Source organism: Natator depressus, chromosome 20, assembly GCF_965152275.1.
Source record: "Natator depressus isolate rNatDep1 chromosome 20, rNatDep2.hap1, whole genome shotgun sequence".
Lineage (NCBI taxonomy): Eukaryota > Metazoa > Chordata > Testudines > Cheloniidae > Natator > Natator depressus.
In genome coordinates, this window is record NC_134253.1 from 2,488,905 (window position 1) to 2,510,644 (window position 21,740).

At 54.5% G+C, this 21,740-nt stretch overlaps 1 protein-coding gene across 1 annotated transcript in view; it reads right to left on the minus strand.

Annotated features, from left to right (window-relative positions):
- Positions 1–21,740, minus strand: part of ANKRD52 (ankyrin repeat domain 52) — a 40,295-nt gene that overhangs the window by 5,908 nt on the left and 12,647 nt on the right. The window contains exons 5-27 of the mRNA XM_074935696.1: positions 20,559–20,759; positions 19,645–19,732; positions 17,947–18,089; positions 17,050–17,262; positions 16,766–16,844; positions 15,949–16,063; positions 15,055–15,137; positions 14,821–14,938; positions 13,694–13,762; positions 13,112–13,252; positions 12,352–12,429; positions 11,798–11,909; positions 10,884–10,955; positions 9,071–9,272; positions 7,223–7,310; positions 6,582–6,699; positions 5,887–6,106; positions 4,780–4,867; positions 4,164–4,247; positions 3,249–3,394; positions 2,801–2,883; positions 1,419–1,501; positions 414–505 (exon numbers count right to left, since the gene is read on the minus strand). Of these exons, the coding sequence (XP_074791797.1) occupies positions 414–505; positions 1,419–1,501; positions 2,801–2,883; positions 3,249–3,394; positions 4,164–4,247; positions 4,780–4,867; positions 5,887–6,106; positions 6,582–6,699; positions 7,223–7,310; positions 9,071–9,272; positions 10,884–10,955; positions 11,798–11,909; positions 12,352–12,429; positions 13,112–13,252; positions 13,694–13,762; positions 14,821–14,938; positions 15,055–15,137; positions 15,949–16,063; positions 16,766–16,844; positions 17,050–17,262; positions 17,947–18,089; positions 19,645–19,732; positions 20,559–20,759 (2,716 nt within the window). The remainder of the gene's footprint in view (positions 1–413; positions 506–1,418; positions 1,502–2,800; positions 2,884–3,248; positions 3,395–4,163; positions 4,248–4,779; positions 4,868–5,886; positions 6,107–6,581; positions 6,700–7,222; positions 7,311–9,070; positions 9,273–10,883; positions 10,956–11,797; positions 11,910–12,351; positions 12,430–13,111; positions 13,253–13,693; positions 13,763–14,820; positions 14,939–15,054; positions 15,138–15,948; positions 16,064–16,765; positions 16,845–17,049; positions 17,263–17,946; positions 18,090–19,644; positions 19,733–20,558; positions 20,760–21,740) is intronic.

Here is a 21,740-nt window from a genome sequence, read left to right on the forward strand (position 1 = left end):
AATACGCAGATTATACGGAACATGCGAATGAGGAAATAGCTTCTTTATCCTTATCCCAGCTCTGAGCTTGCATGCATGGCCCCAGGTGACCCAGAGGATGACCCATGGGGCGAAAGCCACGTCAATAACACCTGTTGCCCCACTGGGATGTGGAGCTTGGATGTGTCTTCTCCAGGCTACAGGGATCATGGCATTACCACCACAAGGGCTGTTCCCGCGTCGCCGACAGCAAACTCAGTACACGAGCATAACAATGTTCAGTATAGGGGGTGAGGAAATAATCCAAGTCAAGGTCCAGGTGGCTGTCTGAGAACCCCAACCAGCCACCCCTGCCCAAAAAGATGCCACGTAGAGACTACGTTGTACCTGACCCCGCCCATCCGCCAGAGATCCCAGCTGTGAGGCATACGCACCTTCTTCATCCACTGCAAGTACAGTGGCACCTCTGCTGAGCAAGGCCTGGACAACAGAGGCCAGCCCGTTCCGAGCTGCAATATGGAGCGGCCTGCAGGCAACAGAGAAAGGGAACACATTACTGAGCCCTGCCAGGGCAGACAACTCTGCTGCCTTTTCCACCTGGAGCTGTCTCCCTGACGCACTTCCAATCCAGCCAACCCGCGTGCAGCTGCTGATACACAGACCCCTCAGCAGTAGCATGCGGCTTCCGCTCGGCACTGGCATGCCCCGGGAGAGCTTTCTGATCGGCTGGGGAGAAGGTGAACTAGCTCTGGACTGGAGAGCAACACAAACTCCACACACAAAAGATATCACAACTGAAGCTAGGACCTAGGGAAGGCTGACCCCCGGGAGGATGCATTGAGACAAAGGCATTCTGCAGAAGTGTGGCCCATGGAGATTCCAAGTCCCAGCAGGCAATGCTCTGACCTTGCTGAGAGCAGTCCGGGCACAGCACATGCTGGGAATGGTCTCGGCGGGTCACACCTCTGTATGAAAGAGGCAGGTGGCTGTGATCTGTGCAACTTAGTGAAAGCCCTTGGACAGTTTCAAGACAAAGCAGCAGTTTACGGCCTAATCTACCTCCCTTGAACTACCAGGAAGCGAGAGGTTATTGCAAAGGACTGCAGGCTATGCAGATTGACAAAATATTCAAGGATATTCTCCCTTTGGACTGAGATTCTCCAGGGCTAAGAGAAGATCAGAGGCTGCTTTGGGGGGAAAACATCCATATCCCAAAGGGCTCTTTATTGTGTGTGAACGTGTGATTCTTCCACCTAGAACTGCGGCCCAGGGATTGCCCCTCCTCCTGGGCTCACCCACAACCTCCTGGCTTCCCCTTTCCCTCACTCCTCCAAACATTTACAGCCACCCAGAAAAAAAACAAAAACAAAAAAACCCAAATCAAAGCAAAACCCCCAATGTCCTTTTCCCCCATTCACACCAGCTGTTCACATACTCACATCTGCAGAGCACTGTTAGTTGCATTGATAAGGCCAAGGTCTTGGGTTTCCCCCAGGATCAACAAGGCACACTTTTCATGACCCTGGAAATAAAAAAAAATAGTTTAAGATTAAGGAGCATAAGGCGGGGAGGGAGAACCCAGGTGTCTCTGCAAATGGCGTTCTCACACCGCCCGGGCATTGCAGAACGGTCCTGTTTCAATACGCTGCCATGCTGACTCATGTTTGCATGGAGAAATACACAGACTAGCGGGCTTTCCATTCTCTACTCCCTCCTCCTACCCAATTTCTCTGTTCAGGGGTCTGAAAATAACCACCCTGCTGTGTTACAAACTGTTCCCCTCTTTTGGTTTGTTTGCGTCCCCCCCGAGGTTTCAAATCCAGCTGATGCTGATGGAACTCTTTAACTCCTCTTTCGCTCACGTGCCAGTATCACCCCGATGGGAAGGACCCAAAGCCCATCCAAGAGGGGGTTTAACAGAACAATAAAGAATATCTGCGGCCCTATCCATCTTTTTGCTGACTCCACACATCCCCCATCCCCCCGGCGTAGGCAAGCATGATCCCTGTTTTAAAGCTAAGGAGATTGAGGCAGAGAGGGTAAGGCCGGGCACCCATGTCTCTTTAAAATTCCATGCAATTTGGGCACCTAACTCCTTCGGCTCCTCTGAAAATCCCAGCTGAAATGACCTGTCTAAGATTTCCCAGGCTCAGAGCCAGAGCGACAACTCAGGTGGGTTCAGTCTTGCAGTCTGGCACTCAGTTTCCCTAGACTCTGGCTCTCTCCTGCAGATCAAGGCAGACTCTGGCCCAACTATTCATGTAAACTCCGATTTTAAATTGATTTAGTTAAACCGGTGCCACAAAAGACCGGGTGGATGCTTATTTCGGTTTAAACCGGGTTTAGGGCTTGTCTACACATGAAATTTATTCTGAAATAAGGTAAAGTGTGAATTTAAAGCAGATTAACTATTCCTGATTATCCGGATGTTTGGATGCTCTTATTCCGAAATAAAGTGCCTTATTCCAAATTAGCTTAATCCACTACCAAAGTGGATTAAACCTAATTTGTAATAAGGTACATTCATTCCAGAATAAGAGCGTCCCCACCTGGAGTTAATCAGTAATAACTCCCACTGTAGACAACCCTTATTTCTGTTTAGGTTAAGTTGATTAAAAACAGATTTAAGATCAACCAAAATAAGCCACTGACATTCACACCAGAGCGTCCACACTGGGTTGACACTGGCTTAATTCAACCTCTCTCTCTCCAAATCTCTTCTCACCAGCAGGGCACAGATAAGCACGTGCTGACGTTTTGAGGCTCCTGGACTGAAGGCCATGGTGGACATGACCGTTTAAGAGAAGGGTCAGTCCCGTACCTTGCTGCAGGCCAGGTGAAGAGCTGTGTTCTTGTTGACGTCCAGCACAGTTAAATCTGCTTTCGCTCTGTACAACAGGAACTCTACAACCAAGAGAGGCAAATGGGGTCAGGCCCACGCAACCCAGACTCCCTTAGTTCAGGGATAAGGCAGCAGGAACCGCATGCCCACCAGCTGTGGAACGGCACAGTACCCAACTGGGTGTGTGTGAACTCTCAGAACACTGCGGGTTTCTGGTTATAACACCCCAGCCTGCAACTGAGCAACTGCCAGCCCAGAGCCTCCCACCCGACTGTCAATTCCATCCTGTCACCATGGCCCAGCATTGGATCTTAAAATTCCCTTGGAATTAAATGTCAGTCTGAGTGCGTGGAAAGGATCTACCAGGGTGACTCAAGGGGAGGAGCCAGACGCAGGGCGAGGAAGCAAGCGCTGGGTTGCTACGCACCGACTGCTGCGGTCTGCCCGTTCTCAGCAGCCATCATGAGAGGGGTCCTTCCCAGCTGGTCAGTCGTGTCTATCTCAGCGTGGTGGCGTAGCAGCAGCTGTAAACCGTGGATGTTGTCTGCAAAGGCAGCAGCGTGAAGGGGTGTCCTGGAAGGAGAGGGGAGGGCGTGAGGGGAGACACCACTGCATCCGCACTAGCAAAATTCTGCCAGGACTCCAGGGGGACGCTCCAACTAAAGAAGCCTGGTTGAGGACCCCAGTCAGATACTTACAGTGATGGGCAACACTGGTGCCTTTCATTCCCAAGGACCCAGAAACACGTCAAAAACCTATGCCCTAGTACTGAATGGTGATCAATTGCTCTCCATGACCACCCAGGGTAGGACAATTTCCAGCCAGGGAGTCTGCCGCTGACTCGATGGTGCGGCCTTGGCGGGGAGGGGTGGGGGGAAGAGAAGAGAAGGAAGACACCGCGGCTGTTTTGCAGGCGCGCACTGCCACTCTGTGACCGTTTAGGACAGGAAGTAAAAAACATCGTATGCAGCTGAGATCACAGGGAATTAGATGTAGTTACCCAAGATGGAATTTGGGGTGAGTCTGACCCATACAGGGTGCCAGGGGACCCTTCTCTGATCACCCCAAGCTGCCAGGACCTTGCTGTCACATCTGCTCCAACCCACAGCTCTGGCAATGGCACTACATCGGGGTCAGGAATAACTCGGAGGGCACAGTGTCGTCACCACTTCGTGGGTGCCCCAGGGAGGTTTCCCAGTATGCACCTGGCTCAGCTAGTGAGAGCCAATGGGATTGGAGCACAAAAGCGACCGAGCGGGAGCCTACATTGGCCTTTGGCTTCCCCCAGGCTCCACTGAACCCTGGGAGAGACTGAGCCACGAGATTAAAAGACGCCGCTCACCTTCCTTTGGCATCTCTGCTATTAACAATCTTGGCACCCAATGCTTCCACCAGCATTTCAGCAGTGCCTTCCTGGCTGTTAATTCTGCAGTGGCGACAAGAAGGAAAATGAAAACCAAGGCTGGGCTGAGCGGTCAATGCGCCAGGCAATGGCTTAGCTCAGTCCAAAGAGCCGCAGGCAGGGGAAGGAAGACCCCATGCCGTGGTGCAGCACTCCCCGCTGGCCAGCTGAATGGGCTCCAGGGTGATGCCTGCTTAGTCCAGCTGGCTACGAAGCGACAATCGCTGAACCACCCCCATGCTGATGGCAGGACCGTGGCTGTCTGGCTCCAATGCACCCTCCAGTGGTTAACACTGACCACACAGCCCCTGAAGGGACCCGGAGGGGAAGAGTCCGGTTACTGGATTCCGAGGCCACCCCAGAACGGAGGGCGTGGTAGAACGGTCAATCTCTGCAGCGCCGTGGGGTTGAGAGCCCTTGGAATAACAAGGAGCTGGAGCCCAGCCTGTCATTCCAAGAGCACCCGTCCGTTCCTGCCCTGCTCTGCACGCGCTCCCGCACACTCTTCCAAACCAGGATGCAGAAGAAGCCGGCTCCGGGGCTGATGGCGACTTACACTGCACAGTGCAATGGAGTAAAGGGGTTTCCTTCTAGGTACACAAATGGATTGTGTTCAAGTAACAATTCAAGACAATCTTCATGTCCTGCAAAGAGGGAGAAAGGACAGTGGAGCGGTGAGCTGGACAGCACCCTGGCAATCATCTCTCACCCCTGGGGAGGAGACTTGCATGGAACTAACACCCCCCACCAGCCCTTCGCTTCTTCCAAGGCCCAGGGAACCCATCAAGGGTGCAAGCAGGAAGAAGTTTCTTGCAGTCTCCCGTGGGGTGAGATCAAGTCGGCTGGGTTCCTTATTTAAAGGAGGGGAAGGCAAGCGAGCGCCATTCATCTGAAATGTGAAGTCTTGGCTGCTGGCAGTGGGATACCCGACTGGACACGAACAGCCTGGTGCAGTATGACAAGAGATGATACCAGTCCGGCTAGCAAGGCAAACTTTTGGCTTCTCCTCTTGGCCAGAGAGAGATTGGTCCCCTTTCTTGTTTAACGGTAAAACCCTGCTGCATTTTCAGACATTTCGAAGGCCTGGTCTATACTAGGTCAATCCAGCAATGTTGCTGCAGAGTGCGAGAAATTCACACCCCTGCGCAATGTAGGTAAGCTGACCTGGCCCTGGTGTAGACAGCCCCGTGTCTTCCGTCGGCCTCGCTACCACCTGTCGGGGAGGTGGGTTAACTACCCTCCTGGGGGCATAGGTAGGGTCTGCGCCGAAGCGCTACCACGGTGGCACTGTAGCATTTCAAGCGTAGACAAGCCCTAATTCTGCCCCAGTCATTGGCCTCTTGGCTGAGTTTGCCAACGCACAGGGGCCGGGGGACTCCACAAGGGGGTGGCCTGCATGTAGCGGATACTTGGCTGCTGACATCCAGGATTTCATCTCAAACCCTGAACAGCCAGATGGCAACGACATTCTGTCACTCCCAACCCAGAGGGGGGAGGCTCTGTGAGCCTCAGCATCTTATTTACAGTAGGGCCCCCAGAACAATACAGTCTTCTATCCATAGTGTCGTTAGTGCTGAATGAGGAAGGGCTGTTTTAGCTGAGCTCCCTCTTGGTCCGCAATAGGTATAAGGCAGAGAGGACGTCCTGGCTCTTGGGTTCTTACCGCTGTATGAAGCCCAGTGCATCGGTGAGTAGCCGCTGTAATCCACCACGGAGTCCAGAGGGTCAGTAGAGAGCGCTGCCTGCAGCAAGGTCCTCAGGATTTCTGAATGCCCACACGCCGACGCAAAATGGATAGGGGTTCGACCCTTGAAATCCCGACACAATACAAAGGCATCGTGGTCCAGCAGGGCTCCCAGGCAGTCCTCACACCCAGTCACCGCCTGTGCCGGGTAAAGAACAGCCATGGCTGTGAGGCGGTGCCTCCGGCCCAGCAGGAAACCGCTCCACACGCCAGGTGCAGGCAGAATTACAGCAAACGTGGCTGGATTTGCACAGGAACAGCAAAAGGCACTGTGCTGAATTTCAACTCCTGGCTGTGGAGCCAGGGGGCACTAGAGTTTCCTCAAAGAAAAAGGTTGCTGGAATTTTAAAAAATATTGTCCTTTGCCTCGTTCTCAGAGGTGGCTGAACCGTTTTGGCTGAAATTTGCCCCAAAAATTCAGCCTGAGGCAGATGCCTGGCATGCGAAATTTCAGCCCAAAGGGTCAAAGTTGGGCAATGTTATAAGTAACTGAACACAGGGTCTTATAATGGAGAGTGTTGGTGTCACCAGCCCTTCCTAGGACAAAGCGACTAGCAGGAAACCCAGTGAGAGAAATCCCAGGGCCCGCATTGAGCTCCGTCACGCTCACTCACCCCTCGGTGCAGCGCAGTCCTGCCTCTCCTGTCTGCTGCGTCTGCTGTGGATCCCTTCTCCAGCAACAGATGGACGCAGTCGACATGGCCGTTCATGATCGCCAGCATCAGTGGGGTTCTGCGGGATGATTGGGGGAGCACAGGAGAAGGATGTTGGCTTGGGAAGGGCAGTGAACATTTGCAAGTTTAAATCCCTATTTTACAGGACTCCTGGGTTCTACCCCAGCTCTGGGAGGTCAGTGCTGTCTAGGGATGAGAGCGCAGGGGTGCTGGGAGTCAGGACTCCTGGATTCTATATGAGCTCTGGGAGGTCAGTGCTATCTAGGGCGAGAGCAGGAAAGGTGGGGCTTAGAGCAGGAGGACTGGGAGTCAGGGAGTCCTGAGCTTTATTCCCAGCACTGCCTCTGATTTGCTGCATGACCTTGAATGAATCCTTTTTCTTGCCTCAGTTTCCCCTTCTGTAAGATAGGCTGGAGGGGTGTTGGGAGGTTTAATTCTTTGCAAAGCACTTTGGGAAGATCCTCAGGGGACCATCACTGATCGTTCTATGTGGCCATTTGGCATGCCACGCACTGCTCTGAGTCAGGAAGGATATCCTCACGCAGACAACAGATATTACGGAGAAACCAGAATGGACTCACTGGCCATGGATGTCCATAACGTCGGTGATATCCGCCCTCTCCCCGTTGTCGATCAGAAGGTGTAGGGAATCTGTGTTCCCGTAGGCAGCTGTGAGACACACACAAGGGAGGGAGGAGTTACAGAGACATACACAGTGTTACTGGCCATGGGGAAGCAGTAGACGTGATATACCTTGATTTTAGTAGGGCTTTTGACACAGTCTTGCATGACACTCTCATAAGCAAACTAGGGAGATATGGTCTAACTGAAACTACTATAAAGTGGGTGCCCATTCGGTTGAAAGACTGTTCTTGGAAAGCAGTTATCAATGGTTCGCTGTCAAACTACAAAGGCATCTTTAGTGGGTTCCCATCGGGGTCAGTCCTGGTCCGGTACTAGACAATATTTTCATTAATGACTTGGACAATAGAGTGGAGAATATGCTTAGAAGATTTGTGGGTGACACCCAGCTGGGAGGGGTTGGAAGCACTTTGATGGACAGGATTAGAATTCAAAACAACATAAATTGGAGAATTTGTCTGAAATCAACAAGATGAAATTCAATAAAGACAAGGGGCGAAGTATTACACTTGGGAAGGAACAATCAGTTGCACACGTACAAAATGGGAAATGACTGCCTAGGAAGGAGTACTGTGGAAAAATATTGGAGGGTTAGAGCATATCACAAATTGAATATGAGTCAACAATGTGATGCAACTGAGAAAAAGGACTAATCTTATTCCAGGGTGTATTAACAGGAGTGTCTTAGGTCAGACACAAGAAGTAACTGTCCTGCTCTACTCGGCACCGGTGAGGTCTCAGCTGGACTGTGTCCTGCTCTGGGCGCCACACTCTAAGAAAGATGTGGACAAGCTAGAGAGTCCAGAGGAGAGCAGCAAAAATGATTTAAGATTTAGAAACCAGAACAGTGAGGAAAGGTTAAAACTGGGGATGTTTAGTTCTGAGAAAATTGAGGGCAAGTCTAAGATGCACTATGCTGACAGGAGAGTGCTCTCCCATTGGCATGACCACTCCACTTCGTCGAGAAGCGTAAGCTGTGTCGGTGGGAGAGCATCTCCACCAGTGTGGACAGCGCGAAACTTGCGTTGCTCGGGGGGGTCTTTTTCCCGCCCCGGAGTGATGTACGTTAAATCGAAGTAAGCAGTAGCGTAGACCTGCCCTTTGGGGGGAACCTGTTAACAGTCTACATATCTTCAGGACAGATATGCTGAAGGCTGTTCTAACGAGGACGGTGATCAATTGTTGTCCATGTCCACTGGAGGTAGGACAAGAAGCAATGGGCTTCATCTGCAGCAAGGGAGATTTAGGTTAGATGTTAGGAAAAACTTACTAACTCTAAAGGGAGTTAAGCTCTGGAGTGGGCTTCCAGGGGAGATTGTGAAATCCACATCACTGGGGCGGTTTTAAGCACAGGTGGGACAAACAGTTGTCAGGAGAGGTCTAGATTTACTTGGTCCTGCCTCAGCGCAGGGGGCTGGACTTTATGACCCCTTGAGGTCCCTTCCAGCCCAACATTTCTATGACTATGAGTCTACAGATCAGGCCACAGCTTCCTCTTTTAGAAGGCCCAGGTACTCCTGTAGGCCGTCCGGTGCAACAGATAATTGGTCGACAGGACCCCGCTCCTGCTTGAAGGGGCCAGTCACCCTGCCACATCCCCTTTCATGACCTCAATAGGAGCCATGTTAAGTCACTCTGAGCCAAGCAGGCTGTCTGTGGCCCCATTGTGGGTAAGGCAGGGGGAGGCCTGGGCTCTGAAGGGCTGACTCCGCAGCAAAGAGTCCTGCCTGAGATTTGTGGTGCTCAATCCACTGACCAACCCAGCAGAGATGCCTTTCCACTCCCACCTGCAGCATGGAGCGGCGTCCACTTCTTCTTCTTCTCCTTCACAAGGGCGGAAGCACCGTGGCTGGTGAGCACCTCCACGCACTCCGTGGAGCCCCTCTCCGTGGCAAGGTACAGCGCCGTCCGCCCTTTGTGGTCCCGCACATCAAGATTCACGAGGGTTTCGGCAAGTGTCTTTAGGGCTTCACAGTGACCGTTATAGGCCTGCAGGCAACATAGAGCACGTCCCCTTAGGAAAGGGAGCCAGACACACGCTGTCCAGGAGGAAGGGGCAGTAAAAATTCTCTACCACCGTTATAACAAAAGCTCAATACCACGCCGACCACGCTCCCACCACCCCAGCCACTGCCTAGGGAACTGCCAAGGTGCATGCTATGGAAGGGACAGTGAAATACCCCATTGTCCTCCTGCTGCTGTCCAGATTGCTTATGCCTCCCACTCTCGCCCCAGCGGCTGGCACAGTAGCATACGACTGCCCGGCAGTTGCAATATGCTGACGTGTGCCCTTGTTTCCCTTGCGTGTAACTTGTCCACTGCTGCTGTGTAAATGCCACACGTTACTAATTCGAAATAAGCTATTCTCGTTCGAAAACCATCAAAACGAATTCGTCCTGACAGCATGAATTATTGGGTTCAATACAGGGGTAATGGGGTTAATTTCTGTGGGCCATGAGGGGCCAGACTAGATGATCTAATGGTTTCTTCTGGCCTGAAGCCCTGAATCTTTACGAAGAAACCTTGAAAAATCAGCCAAGCTTAAAAAAAATCAAGACATTGCTCAGCTGCCCACAAGACAATGGAAAAGGGGATACAACCTGCTGACATCGGTCTAGACTGCAAACTCCCCTCCTTTCGGGTCTCAGATGGCAGAGCACAATATCGGTGCTTAACCATGGGACAGCAGCCACTGTTTCAGAGCTTGACACCCCATGATCAGGTAGGAAGCCCTTTCCAGTGTGGTTAGCCCTACTGCGCACATGACATCACTGGCAGCAAAGCCAACCTTGTTTCTTCAGGAGCGATGTCAGGATAGTGTAGCCTTTAGTTTAATTTGGGGTGCAAAATGCACTAGGAGCAGGTGCGGTCTTTGGTGGCTACTTAGAGATTAATGGAGATCCTCTCCATTGGTATGACCCACAGGGACTTTACGAGTTTTATTAACACCGCAATCCGTGTAAGCCAAAAATCACAGACTAGGAAACAAGACAAGAATACTGGCAGACGCTGCGTCACTTTCACTCACCAACTCCCGGGCCTGTGGGTTCCCCTGAAGGTGAGATGAAGTGTGAAGGTTGTCACCACCCTGCCAACCCGAGATCCTATTGAGGGGCGGGTTTGATTCTCTCTTTAGGCACCTATTCTCTACACCCACCTATATCCGAGACCGTATTTGATTAAGTCTTGGCCTCTTGTCTGTATTTGCCATTCCTGCTCCCCAGTTTGGAGATTGTGAGCCTTTGTGGAGACAGACTTTCTCTATACAGTGCAGTTAACGAGTCTGGCTAAATAAAACCTTTACAGCACAAGATATCTTCTAACCCAAGGTTACTTACTAATGTTAGCTTCTATTAGATCTAAGGTGGCCGTATGCAAACTATTATACCACCAGGCCTCAGATCCAGGCTGCAGGCTCACTACCAAGCCTATTTTCAAATAATCTTCAAGTTTCTTTGCTTATTCCTACTCGCAAGAGAGCTTTAGTTTCATTTACGCTAATTCAGGCGGCATGTGAACTCAGTCTAAGATACAGATGTTTATTTTCCTGATCACCTGAGCTCAGGTCATGGGTCAAAGGTCAACAATAGACAAACTTACAGCTAAGTGCAAAGGGCTGACTGGAATGGTGCTTTCCACGTCCTCCAGGCAGTTAAAAGACATTTCCAGGAGCTGCAACAAAACAAGCCACGGTAAACTCTTCAGGTTGTCCTGCTCCTCCATTCTGGCCTCCACGGACAACGCCACTAGTTGCTTGTGGGGAGCATCTGGGATGTTGGAAACCAGCCCCCGACTCCACCAAAGCCACATGCTGGGAACCCGGAATGGAGAAATTCCTTTAATGGGGTAGATCTCCCCATTGATTTCACTAACGAGGTTGGGATCGAGGGCACAGATATTTGAGTCTGATTCCTTTTAGAAGGGCGCTTGCCCTGTGCATTGGTGCACCCCAAATGGATTCCTTCATCACGGGTGTTTAAAAATGGCCTTCCACTGCCGTCTTCCAGGAGAGCATCTCTGTGTGTTTTTGAGATGCCCAGCACCACAGCAGCCCAGTGCAGTTGCTCACTGGCCTGCGGCTCCTCGGCTGAGGTTACCATCCTGTCTTTGGCAGCTGGCCTGAAATCCATGCACTTCTGTGTGCACCAGTCACCAAGTCTCCTCTCTGCTCCCATCTCATCTTTTTTGGGGGAACTGGCAAGCTGACAAGCATGGGTTTCCCTCCTCAGCCAGATCCGAGGGAGGGGGACTAGGAGCCCAAAGGGTTTTTAAACCTACAGCATAATCCCAGTTCCTTCCTCCCTTGTCACACAGCTCTGCCCCCCGCACATTTGGCTGCTGCGCTTGCCCCCGGCCACTCCCCGGAAGCCTTCTGCCAGACTGCCAGATTCGGCTGCGGAGGCTGAGCAGAAACTTCCCCCCTATTTCTCCCTGGGAGGACTCCTCATTCGAGTCTCCTCTAAGCCAAAGGGCACCAGGCGGCTTCGACTGCCCCCCACCCCCGGCCTGCTTACCAGCTCGAGGTTCTGTCTGTTGCCGTAGGCAGCTGCATAGTGGACAGCGGTGTATCCCTGCTTGTCCCGGAGTGACGCGTCCGCACCGTTATCCAGTAAGAACTCTAAACAACTGCAACAAGCATGGGGAGAGGAGGTGGTCAGACATGCGCTCCCATGGACGCGCCTGCCGGGCCAGCTCTAAGCAGCCAGCACAGATTCTGTGCAAATGCCAGATCCTTGCTGCCCAGCACACGGGGCACGAAAAGGACTCAGTGCCCCCCCGAAATTCCCCTTAACGGCAATGAGAGCGCCATGCCCTGGTACCCCAGCTAGTGAGGACTGGATCTGCCTCAAGGCACTTTTGATCCAAGGGCAGATCCTTATTAAAAGTCAGTCACTCCAATGCCTGCTGGAGATGCCCCCAGCTCGCTGGCTTAGAGGGTGCCACTCAGCTGAGAGCGGGTGGGGGAAATGACAGGGTTCCACCCATGCCATGGGACGGCAGCGAAACAGTGAGATGGGACAGATGACAAATGTTATCCTCAAGCAGGGGGTTGAGATCGGCCACTCACAAGAATGCCTCCTTCACTCTGGACTCCTTCAGTGGCTCCTCGTCAGTGTCATGGCTGTTTCCTGAATGAGTCTCTGCTCTGAAAGATCACAAGCCCGCGTCAGCTGGCTGAGACAAAGCAAGTGAGGGGGATGGGGAAGGTGGAGCGACCCCAGCCAGCTCGCAAACGCCCGGACGCTTTCCGCTCTTGGAAAGCCAGGTCCAGACCCACTCCCTGCAGCAGCAGCCGCACCACCCTGGACGAGCCTCGGTTCTGCCCTCTCCCGCCGCCACGCTAGGGTGAACGTCGGTTCTTTTGGACCCGTTTCCTGCTGCCTTCGTAGCAGAACCGTATTCTGCAGCATGCGGGCCCAGCAGCATAAGCAGGGGGCTTTGTTCTTCATCAGCGATTTGTTTCTACCATCTTAGGACCAAGAGCTGTTGGTCCTAAGTAACCCTCCTCCTCAGCGGCAAGTCAGCATCATCCTTATTTCATATGCCCAGAGGGGAAGTGACTTGCTAACATCCCACAGCAGAGCTGGGAGTAGACCCCAGGAGTCCACAGATAGCCACTGGCCTATCCTTCCTTTCCCTTACACTCTGTGCAACACTCCTCCTCTTTAGAAGCCACCAGGCACCCCCTTCCACCAGCTGGCGGGAGCCAGGCAACGGCCGGGTACCCGTTCCAATCAGGAAGTACCATGGACCATCCTGGTTAGGCCCTGCCCTCTGGTGTCCAGCATCAGCTGCTACAGGAGGCAAGTCCCTCGGGGCTTTCCTACCTCCTGTACGTGTCCGAAGCAGCAGCATAGTGTAAGGGAGTGCAGCCTTTACAGTCCATCTCGTTAATACTGGCTCCGGCGGTGACCAGCGTCACCGTACACTGATAGCTGCCGTTGGCAGCCGCGTAGTGCAATGGAGTCCTGGGGAGGAGAGCAGAAAACGGGGTGAGGAACACCGGCTGCTAGGCAGAGCGGCTACAAACCCAAGGAGACAGCGGCCTCACAATGCAGGACTCCGCAGAGACAGCTGCCGCTGGGCAGCAGCCAAGCCCAACTGACACACACACACACAAGGCACAGCAATATGCAACCCCCCCCAAGCTAAACAGCTCCCCTTGGGTCAGCAGCAACTCCCCAAGAAGCAGAGCTGGGCTCCCATAGTGGGGGGAGGAGGGGACATGAATACGGGTGACTTCTGCTCTGCGAGCACCTTCAGCGCAGATCTTCCCAGCCAAAGGGGCTCGGCCGAAGACAGATTCACCCCCAACGCCTGGCTCTCTGTCCCCCAGCCCTGGGGGCGCAATTGTTCACAAAGTGCTTCTCTCTGCACCTTCACACGGGTGTGCCGCCATCAGGACTTACCTTCCAAATTTATCTCTCCTCCTCAAGTCAGCACCGCTGCTCAACAGCAAATTAAGACATTCAACGTTCCTGCAGAGGGACCAGAGAGGACACCTGCTGAGATGGGCCTGGGGTGAACCACGCCGAACCTGAACGCCGTCCCTCTTACCGTCAGCATCGCCCCTCTGGGACTGCTCTGCCTAAACTCTGCCGACAGCCCACTTTCACATTTGTAAGAGGAGAGAGCACAATCGAGCGCCCTGCCTGTCCCTACTGGCATGGTGCCTAGATGACCGACTGTACTGAGGGCTGCCCGTATCACTAGCAACTCTCTAGCTCTCCACGGAACACGCTCGTGCCTCAATTTCTCTCTTCTTGCTGCTCTGCAGCTACTGGGAATTGTATCTAGGTATTCCAGCGATGGGTAATAAAACTTGACCTCTGCCGCTAGCATGATCTAGGCATTGGATTTCTAGGCATTGGATTTCTACGACTCCTGACTGCTGTTCCCTGCTTAGCCCAACTTGCTGATTGAGCAGAGGAAAAGCACCACTCCCATGAGCCCCTCCTTCCCCGCTGAGATGAGAGCTGTGCAACCCGCTCTGCAGTGCTAAGCGTTCTCCTTCAGCTCTGTGATATCACTCTGCAATAGCATGAAATCGAACTGTAGTGGGCCACGCGAACTAAACACACCGAGGAAATACAATTCATTAGTTACTAATACTTCGCATTGACACTCTTCAGAGTGCTTTACAAACATGACCTGATTCCCCCTTACAGTACCCCCGGGAGACAGGGAACCATTTTAAACATGGGGAAACTGAGGAACAAAGGTAAGTGACTTGCCCAGAGGCATGGCACGTTCACAGCGGAACCAGGAATCAAAAGGCTCAGCTCCCAGGCCCTGCTTTGGACACTAGCCCGCATTTCCCTCCCAGAGCTGGGAACGGAACCCAGATGAGCTGACCCCCAATCGTGTCCTGACCACTAGATCACACCGCTTACATTACACACTGTGGTACGCAGAGGGGCTAATGAACTTTATGTCCCTGTGACAGGGCAAAAGCAGCTGGTCGCCTCTCCCTAGAGGGCGGGCTGGCCGGTCAGCCCGGTGCGATGCCCGGCCATGCCCCGGGGCAGGTACTCACCCTCCGGAAGCAGCAGCGTGGAGGCACGTCCTCCCAAGGTTGTCAGGTGTGTTGATATCGAAACCCGCGGACAGCACGTGCTCGTTGCTCAGCGAGGAGACGATGCTGTACAGCTGACCTGCGGGGCAGGAGGCGGCGGGTCAGGAGAGGACTCGCCAGGCCCCTCCCCACCCAACACGCCCCAGCCTAGGCTACCCCCTCTCCTCTCCCCAAGCCACTGCAGGCTTTGCTCACCTGAGGAAAGTAGCTTACGACAACAGTCTGAAAATCCAAAGAGAACAGCTAAGTGCAGAGGGAACATGTCGTGGATTCCACGCCTGCCGAGAGGGAGAGAGGGCAGATAGGAAAGGAAAGGTCACAGCTCGCTGCCCTCTGAAGCCATAGCCCCAGCGAGCGGACAGTCCTTCCTCCTGGCCCCCTGATGGTGGCCAGGAGCGCAGCGTGCACGGAGAAGGAATCCTACCCCACGCCAGCCTGCAGGGTCTCCCGGTCAGTCCTCCCTACGCTCAGCAAATTTCCTCCCGCACAGCAGCAGAGCCCAAAGCTAGACAGGACCGTGAGATGACTTAGTCTGAGCTCCAGTCTAAACGCAGGCCATGCAGGTCCACCCACAGAGCCCTACATCAAGCCCAGTGACTATAGTTAGATCAAAACATTTCAGTCCTCAGGAAAATCAACCAGTGTCTCCAGTTCTCTGCCTGTGGCACGAAGGGCTACCCACGCCCAAAGCCCATAGGGGAGACATGAGTGATGATCCAGCAAGCAAGCCGGGTGCCATGCTGCAGAGGAAGGCGAAAACGCTCCAAAGTCCCTGCCAATCTGACCTGGGGAGAAATTACTCCCCTGCCCCAAATCTGGCGATTGGTTTGACCCTGGGCACATGAGCAAAATCCACCAGCCGGCAGCTAAGAAGGCTTCTCTGCTCTGCCTCTGAGCACAGGTCTAACAGCTCCCGTCTCCAGCCATGGAGAATCGCTGATGCTTCAGAGAAAGGCAAAAAAACCCAGAATCCCTCATGTCAATTGCACATCAGGGGGAAAACTGCCTCCCAATGGATGAGCCCGCCCCCTGCTCTCTGCCTGAGTGCACCTCCCTCATCGTCAGGCCCCGGCGAGGAGGCCTCCTCACCTTGCAGTGTCAGCACCATTCGTCATCAAAGTACTAATTAGCAGCTCGTGGCCATATCTAGCAGCAACATGGAGGGGGGTATTGCCATATTTGTCAGCACAGTCTATCTCGCTGCCTAGAAAAGAAAGCAAGAGGCAGCCGGCTCAGTGGGGAGTTTCTGGCCCAGGCAGCCCAAGACTTGCTCCCCACGGAGGGCTGTGGAGCACTGCACCGAGACGGCGTCACGCTGCCGTTCTCCAGGGAGAAGGCCCAATGTAACTGCTGCCGTAACCCTCGGATGGGTGTAACAGCCCCTGCTCCCCACACCCACACACACCTCCGATGCCTGATCTGCAAAGTGTCTGAGTCCATCGCAGCCCCAGCTAGGGAGCCCGGGTTCTTTAGCTCAAGCTGTAGCAGATCCTGCATTTGGCTCGGGCGGTCCCCGGTTCAGCCCTGGCCACAGCAGCCAAGACAGCAGCTGGCACTGGACTCAGAGGAAGATTGCCTCTTGGGCAGGATCTAGAAGCACTGACAGTTCTTTGGCTCTGAGCTTCCATGCGGCTGGAATTTCAGCTTGGTGCTCCATGAGATCTAAGATCTAGACCTAACATATGTCTCCCCGTGCTGCCGACCGGAGAGGGGTACGGCTGTTCAGCTGGGGAACAGAGCTGATTTTGTCGGGGAGGCAGGGCACTTCATTCCCCTGGAAGATGCTATTAAACACTGACAAAGGAGAGAGGGACGGGGTGCCTGGGAGGCACCGGTTGGTGAGAGAGCTGGAGTGAAACACATGGTAGGAGAAGAACGTTAGCTCAGCGTCCAGTGAGACACTTACCGTTCTGTATGAGGATCTGAGAACGTGTAAACCGTCCGTGAATGGCAGCCATGTGCAAAGGGCTCTTCCCTTCCTTACTCTGCAGAGAGAGAGAGAGGGGGGGGGGGGAAACTAGCCAGCTGGTGACAAACTGTCCCCGAACTCGGCAATCGAGGGGTGAAAGTTCCATCCGCCCCTGGAATATCCCATGTGTCTGGGTTCTGAACTCCTCACACCCCACTGAGTTCATCCCGCCTGCCACCCCTGCACATCTTGTCTGCATGGTCCGGCCCCAGCCGGTGTACCTGAAAGTTCACGTCGGCTCCATTGTTCACGAGGAGCTCCAGGCAAAGGGCCCCATTGGTGGAGACGGCAGCAAAGTGCAGAGGGGTGAAGCCCTTCTCGTTGGGCTGATTGACGTTGGCGCCGTAGTTGACCAGCTCATTGGCCACGGCGTCCTGGCCCATGTAACAGGCGATGTGAAGTGCAGTGTTCCCAAGGCAATTGGGTTCATCGATCTGCAGGAACGAACAGAGCCAAGAGACTTCAGGGGATCTTGGGTAAGGATGTACTGGGACTGGCCAAGAAAAGGGAGGGGGGAGGGAAGCTCACTCTACAGAGAACCAGAAGCCATCAATCCCTGCTCTCCTCCACACATTCCCCATCCATGCCCAACGAGTCACCCACCCACCGTTCCCATCAGTGCCTGGGGACCCCCTCAAGTCATCACAGGAACAGGAGCAAACGCCGACTGCTCAGCACAGGAGGTGAAGAAAAGTCCCAAATCCAACTGAAACAAGGGCCAAACGCTGTTCATTCCAGGGGGAATTTGCGTAGGACAATGGCGTTAACTCCCCTAACTCCTGGGGAAAGCACAAGTGACCAGAGCCTCAGTTTTCCCTCTCTAGCTTCACGTCCAGCAGCATCCCACTGGGATCTGCGCCACCTCAGCGGGTGAGAATGCCCACTATTACCCCCACAACAGCCAGAGAGTTTCCAGCACCCCCACGGATTTCCTTGGCAGTCACCCATCCAAGTACTAACACGGCTGGAGATGCTGCACGCTCTCCTGGGACACCTCCCAGCGTCTGCCTACACCCAGTGCCTTCCTTAGAGTCCGCAGAGCAAGTGGAGCCCGAGTCACGCAGTGGCGCCGGACTGGAATTGGCCACGTTCGTTTGCCAAGCCGCCGCTGGCCTCACCTCGACTCCCAGCCTCAGCAGGTGCTTCACGACCTCGACCTGGCCACTGGCTGCCGCGGTGTGGAGCAAGGTGTAACCCTTCTTATCCTTGCACGTGACGTCAGCTCCCCGGGCCACCAGCAGCTTCAGAACTTCCAAATGCCCTGAGCCAAGGAAACCGGAACTCAGGGCTGCAGCACCTCAGTGGCCGGTGAGTCCCAACCGCTGCGACCGAGTCGGTGGCAATGGGGGTTCGGGGTCGATACACAGCCACGAGGCTGGGACCCGCCATCGCGTTCCACGGGTGACCCAGAGGGGGAAAGATTCCCCGTCCCCCAACCATGCCCTGAAGCTTGCTAATAAGGTGATTCAGATAGAAATGTCTTAGCTTGACTTCACCTGCTCCACGTGAGATAGGCAGGGGCATTGATAAGTGGATCGAGAGCTTTGTCTAGCCTCCATATCCCCCCACTGAAATGCTGTAACTCCCTGCAGTTCAGTCCTCCTGCCAGGCAATCCCACGGGCTGTACCTTTGACACCAGCCGTGGGAGGGGCTCGGCTTTCCCCCGTCTGCGCAGCACTGGCGTCGTATTAGCACCGTCCCCCCGTGCAGCGCCCTGTCCCTGGCCACGGCCTGCTAATGGGAGCAGGACCGGGGCCTGACGGCAGCGTAACAAGTGGCACAAGGCTTCCCCCTGACTGTCACTGCCCAGACTTTGGTCCCCCATAAGTTACAGGGGAGAGAAGAGGTGTTATGTCACAGGGCGTACCTGCCCTGTAGCATTCCCTGCCTCAGTTGCCCATCACTCCCTCTGGGCTGCCTTTCAGGGCTAGAGTCTTGATGCCCAGGCTGCTTCCCTGGAGTCCTCCCAGCCCCTAATTCAGGGCTTTCCCCAGAAGCCCAGCTTGCTCCCTGTGGTCTTCCCCACCAGCTTGAGTTCTCTGCCCTTTCATGAGGCCCGGGGCGTAACAGGCCATCACCTGACCCCAGGGAGTCCTGTTCCTGAGGCCAGGAGATAGCTATGTGTGGCACAAGCGACCTGACCAATCAAGGCTGGCTGCCCCCCTCCGGGGCAGGCCATCCCGTTACACCTTCATAATGTTTTTTGCATCCAAAAGGTGCTACATGCCCTCCCTAGTCCAGCATCTCCCCCACCCCGCTGCAACCACACGCTGATGGGAGAGTCCAGAAGAGGGTTCTCCTCCCACCATGCCTGCCAGATCTCAGCTGGCTTTGTCCTTCTCATAGAATCATAGACTATCAGGGTTGGAAGGGACCTCAGGAGGTCATCTAGTCCAACCCCCTGCTCAAAGCAGGACCAATCCCCAATTAAATCATCCCAAGCCACATGGCAAGCCATGTGATGCCGAACGCACCCAGGCCCGGGACAAGAGCGATCTGGAGCCCTGGCTGCCGAACGAACAGTCACACGGCACACGGAGACAGGCCAGAGTATGCCAGCCCAGGTGCTGAATGACACCCGAAGAGCTCTCAGCTGCAGGAGGAGGGAACAGTTTTGGGGTACTATGTGCAGAATTGGACGGGGGGAAGGGGAGAACACCCACAGCTGTGAGCCCCCCCCCGACTCATTGCCTGTGTCACTAGCTGTACCTGCAGGAGAGTCCAAAAAGGGGATGCTGGGGAACTGGGAAGTACCTGTATCAGAACAGGGCCAGCTAACAAAGGGAGAGGGGGGCAAGGCAAGAGGGAGATGTACCTAGGAAGGCTGCCCAATGGATGGGCTGACGCTCCTTCTTGTCACACGTGCTCAGGCTGGCCCCCTTGTTTAAGAGCAAGTTCACCATCTGGAGGAGAGAGGAAGCAGTTAGAGGAACGGCTCCCACCAAATTCCGCCATCCCCACCCCAGCACCCATGAGAGCCTTGCGCTTTCTGCAGCACCTGGAGCGATGGGGCCCAGCTGGCCTCCAGGTGCTGCCGCAATTTAAACGTTTCCTAGGAGTAACGGCAGCCCCAGCCTGGCTGGCTGAACATGCCCAGCCGGGGATGCGGCCAGAGGAGGTCAGTCATACCAGAGAGGGCTCCCTCCAGACGGGCGTGCTGGCATGACGGGTGGGTTCGGAGGGCAGGGAACAGATGCCGCATGTTGCGTGTCCATGGTAGACGATTTCTCTCCCTGCCAACCCCCGGCTCCTCACTGCCCTGGCTGAGGATCCTGCCCATAGAGCGCATGCACCTAAGGACGAAGCACTTTCCCCCCTCTAGCCTGCAGCTTAGCAAGGCTTCATGGCTCCCCTTGTCTGTATTCTGATAACGCCTCCAGGCTCTGATCAGCCGCAGGGCCCCACCGTGCCAGGCGCTGCGCACACAGCGTGGAACACAGGCCCTGCTCCAAAGAGCTCCCAAGCCAAAAGGCGGACAGACGGCTGCAAACAAAGCAACTTGGCCAGAGTCCCGAGCTTGTCGGTCACTGCGTCAGTTCCACATAGTCTCTTCCCTCGAGAGATCACCTTCACTTCACAGACGAGGAGGCCGAGATGCCAAGGTCACAGAACCAGACTGAGAACCCCCAAGTCCCGAGCGACCCTTCCCTCCGGACCACCCGCCCGCACCCCCTCAGGGAGGAAGACGCACGTGCGCACCGGGAGTGATGCTCCCAGCACCCCGCTCACCTCAATGTGGCCGCTGTGCACGGCGTGGTGCAGCGCCGTGCGGCCTGTGCGATCCGCCACGTTGACGCTGCTCAGCAGGGGGATGATGGCCTCCGCGCACTTGGTGGCTCTGTTGGCAGCGGCAATGTGGAGCGGCGTTTGCCAGTACTTATCGCGGGCGTTGACGTCCGCCGAGTGCTTCAGGAGGAGGTTAAGTGCCTTCTGCCAGGACAGAGAAAGGGTGGCTGTACCCCACGCCGGTGGGGGCAAACAAAGCCTCGGGAGCTAAGCAGCACCATTCAGTCTTGAAATTGAAGGGGCAGGTTCATCACTAGCAACGAGTCTGGTTACCCTACCCGCCTCTTAGATCGGTAATGGCAGCCCACAGCTCGCCCAGGGACTACAACTCCCAGCATGCAATGCGTCATCTTGATCACAGCTGTTGGATATTGGTGCCCAGGGCTGTAGCCCGAGCGGGCCAAGCTGGTGTGGAAAGGCTGTGATGCGGTTGGTTTTGTGCACTGCACTCATCACCATGGCTGACAGTTTGGGCAGCTCCTTGCCCGTCATCTTCCCCTTTCAATGCCACCCTGCCGAGACGTAGCCTGATGCAGAAGGGTGGCTCTGTCGGGGAGTGAGACTGACCCTCCGGCCCTGTCTCCAGTAGGACAATAAGGCATGGCAGCGTTTTAAAACTGGTTGTAACGATCACACGTTAGCTAGGATGGTACAAAATCCTAGTGCAGACAGGGCAAGTTGTAGCTTAACACGTGTTACCTGGCTGACACCCAGAAAGCTACCATGTGCCTTTTCTCCACAAGGATGTTAAGTGTGCTGGCTATCACGTGTGAAACACACCCGTTTTCCTAGCGTAGCTGGGGCCGAAGCAGCTGAGCAGCCTATGATGGGCTCATCTCCAGGGCGAATTCTGTCTGCACCTCCAAGAACACTGCCCTGACAATTCAGCCCAATTGCACCTACCCAGAAGCGGCCTGGGACCGGAAGGGCTGTGAGTCAAGGTTTGCCCTTCAGGACTGGGGTGCTAGCTGGCAGACTTGGCTGGGCAGTGGGCGCCGTACCAGGCACTAGCTGTCGATACTCGTATTAGTCCCTCGTTTCTTCACATGATTTTTTTTTTTTAAAACCACTGAAATCTAGACAAAGCCACGGGCAGTCACCGATGATAGCCAAGATCCCACAAAC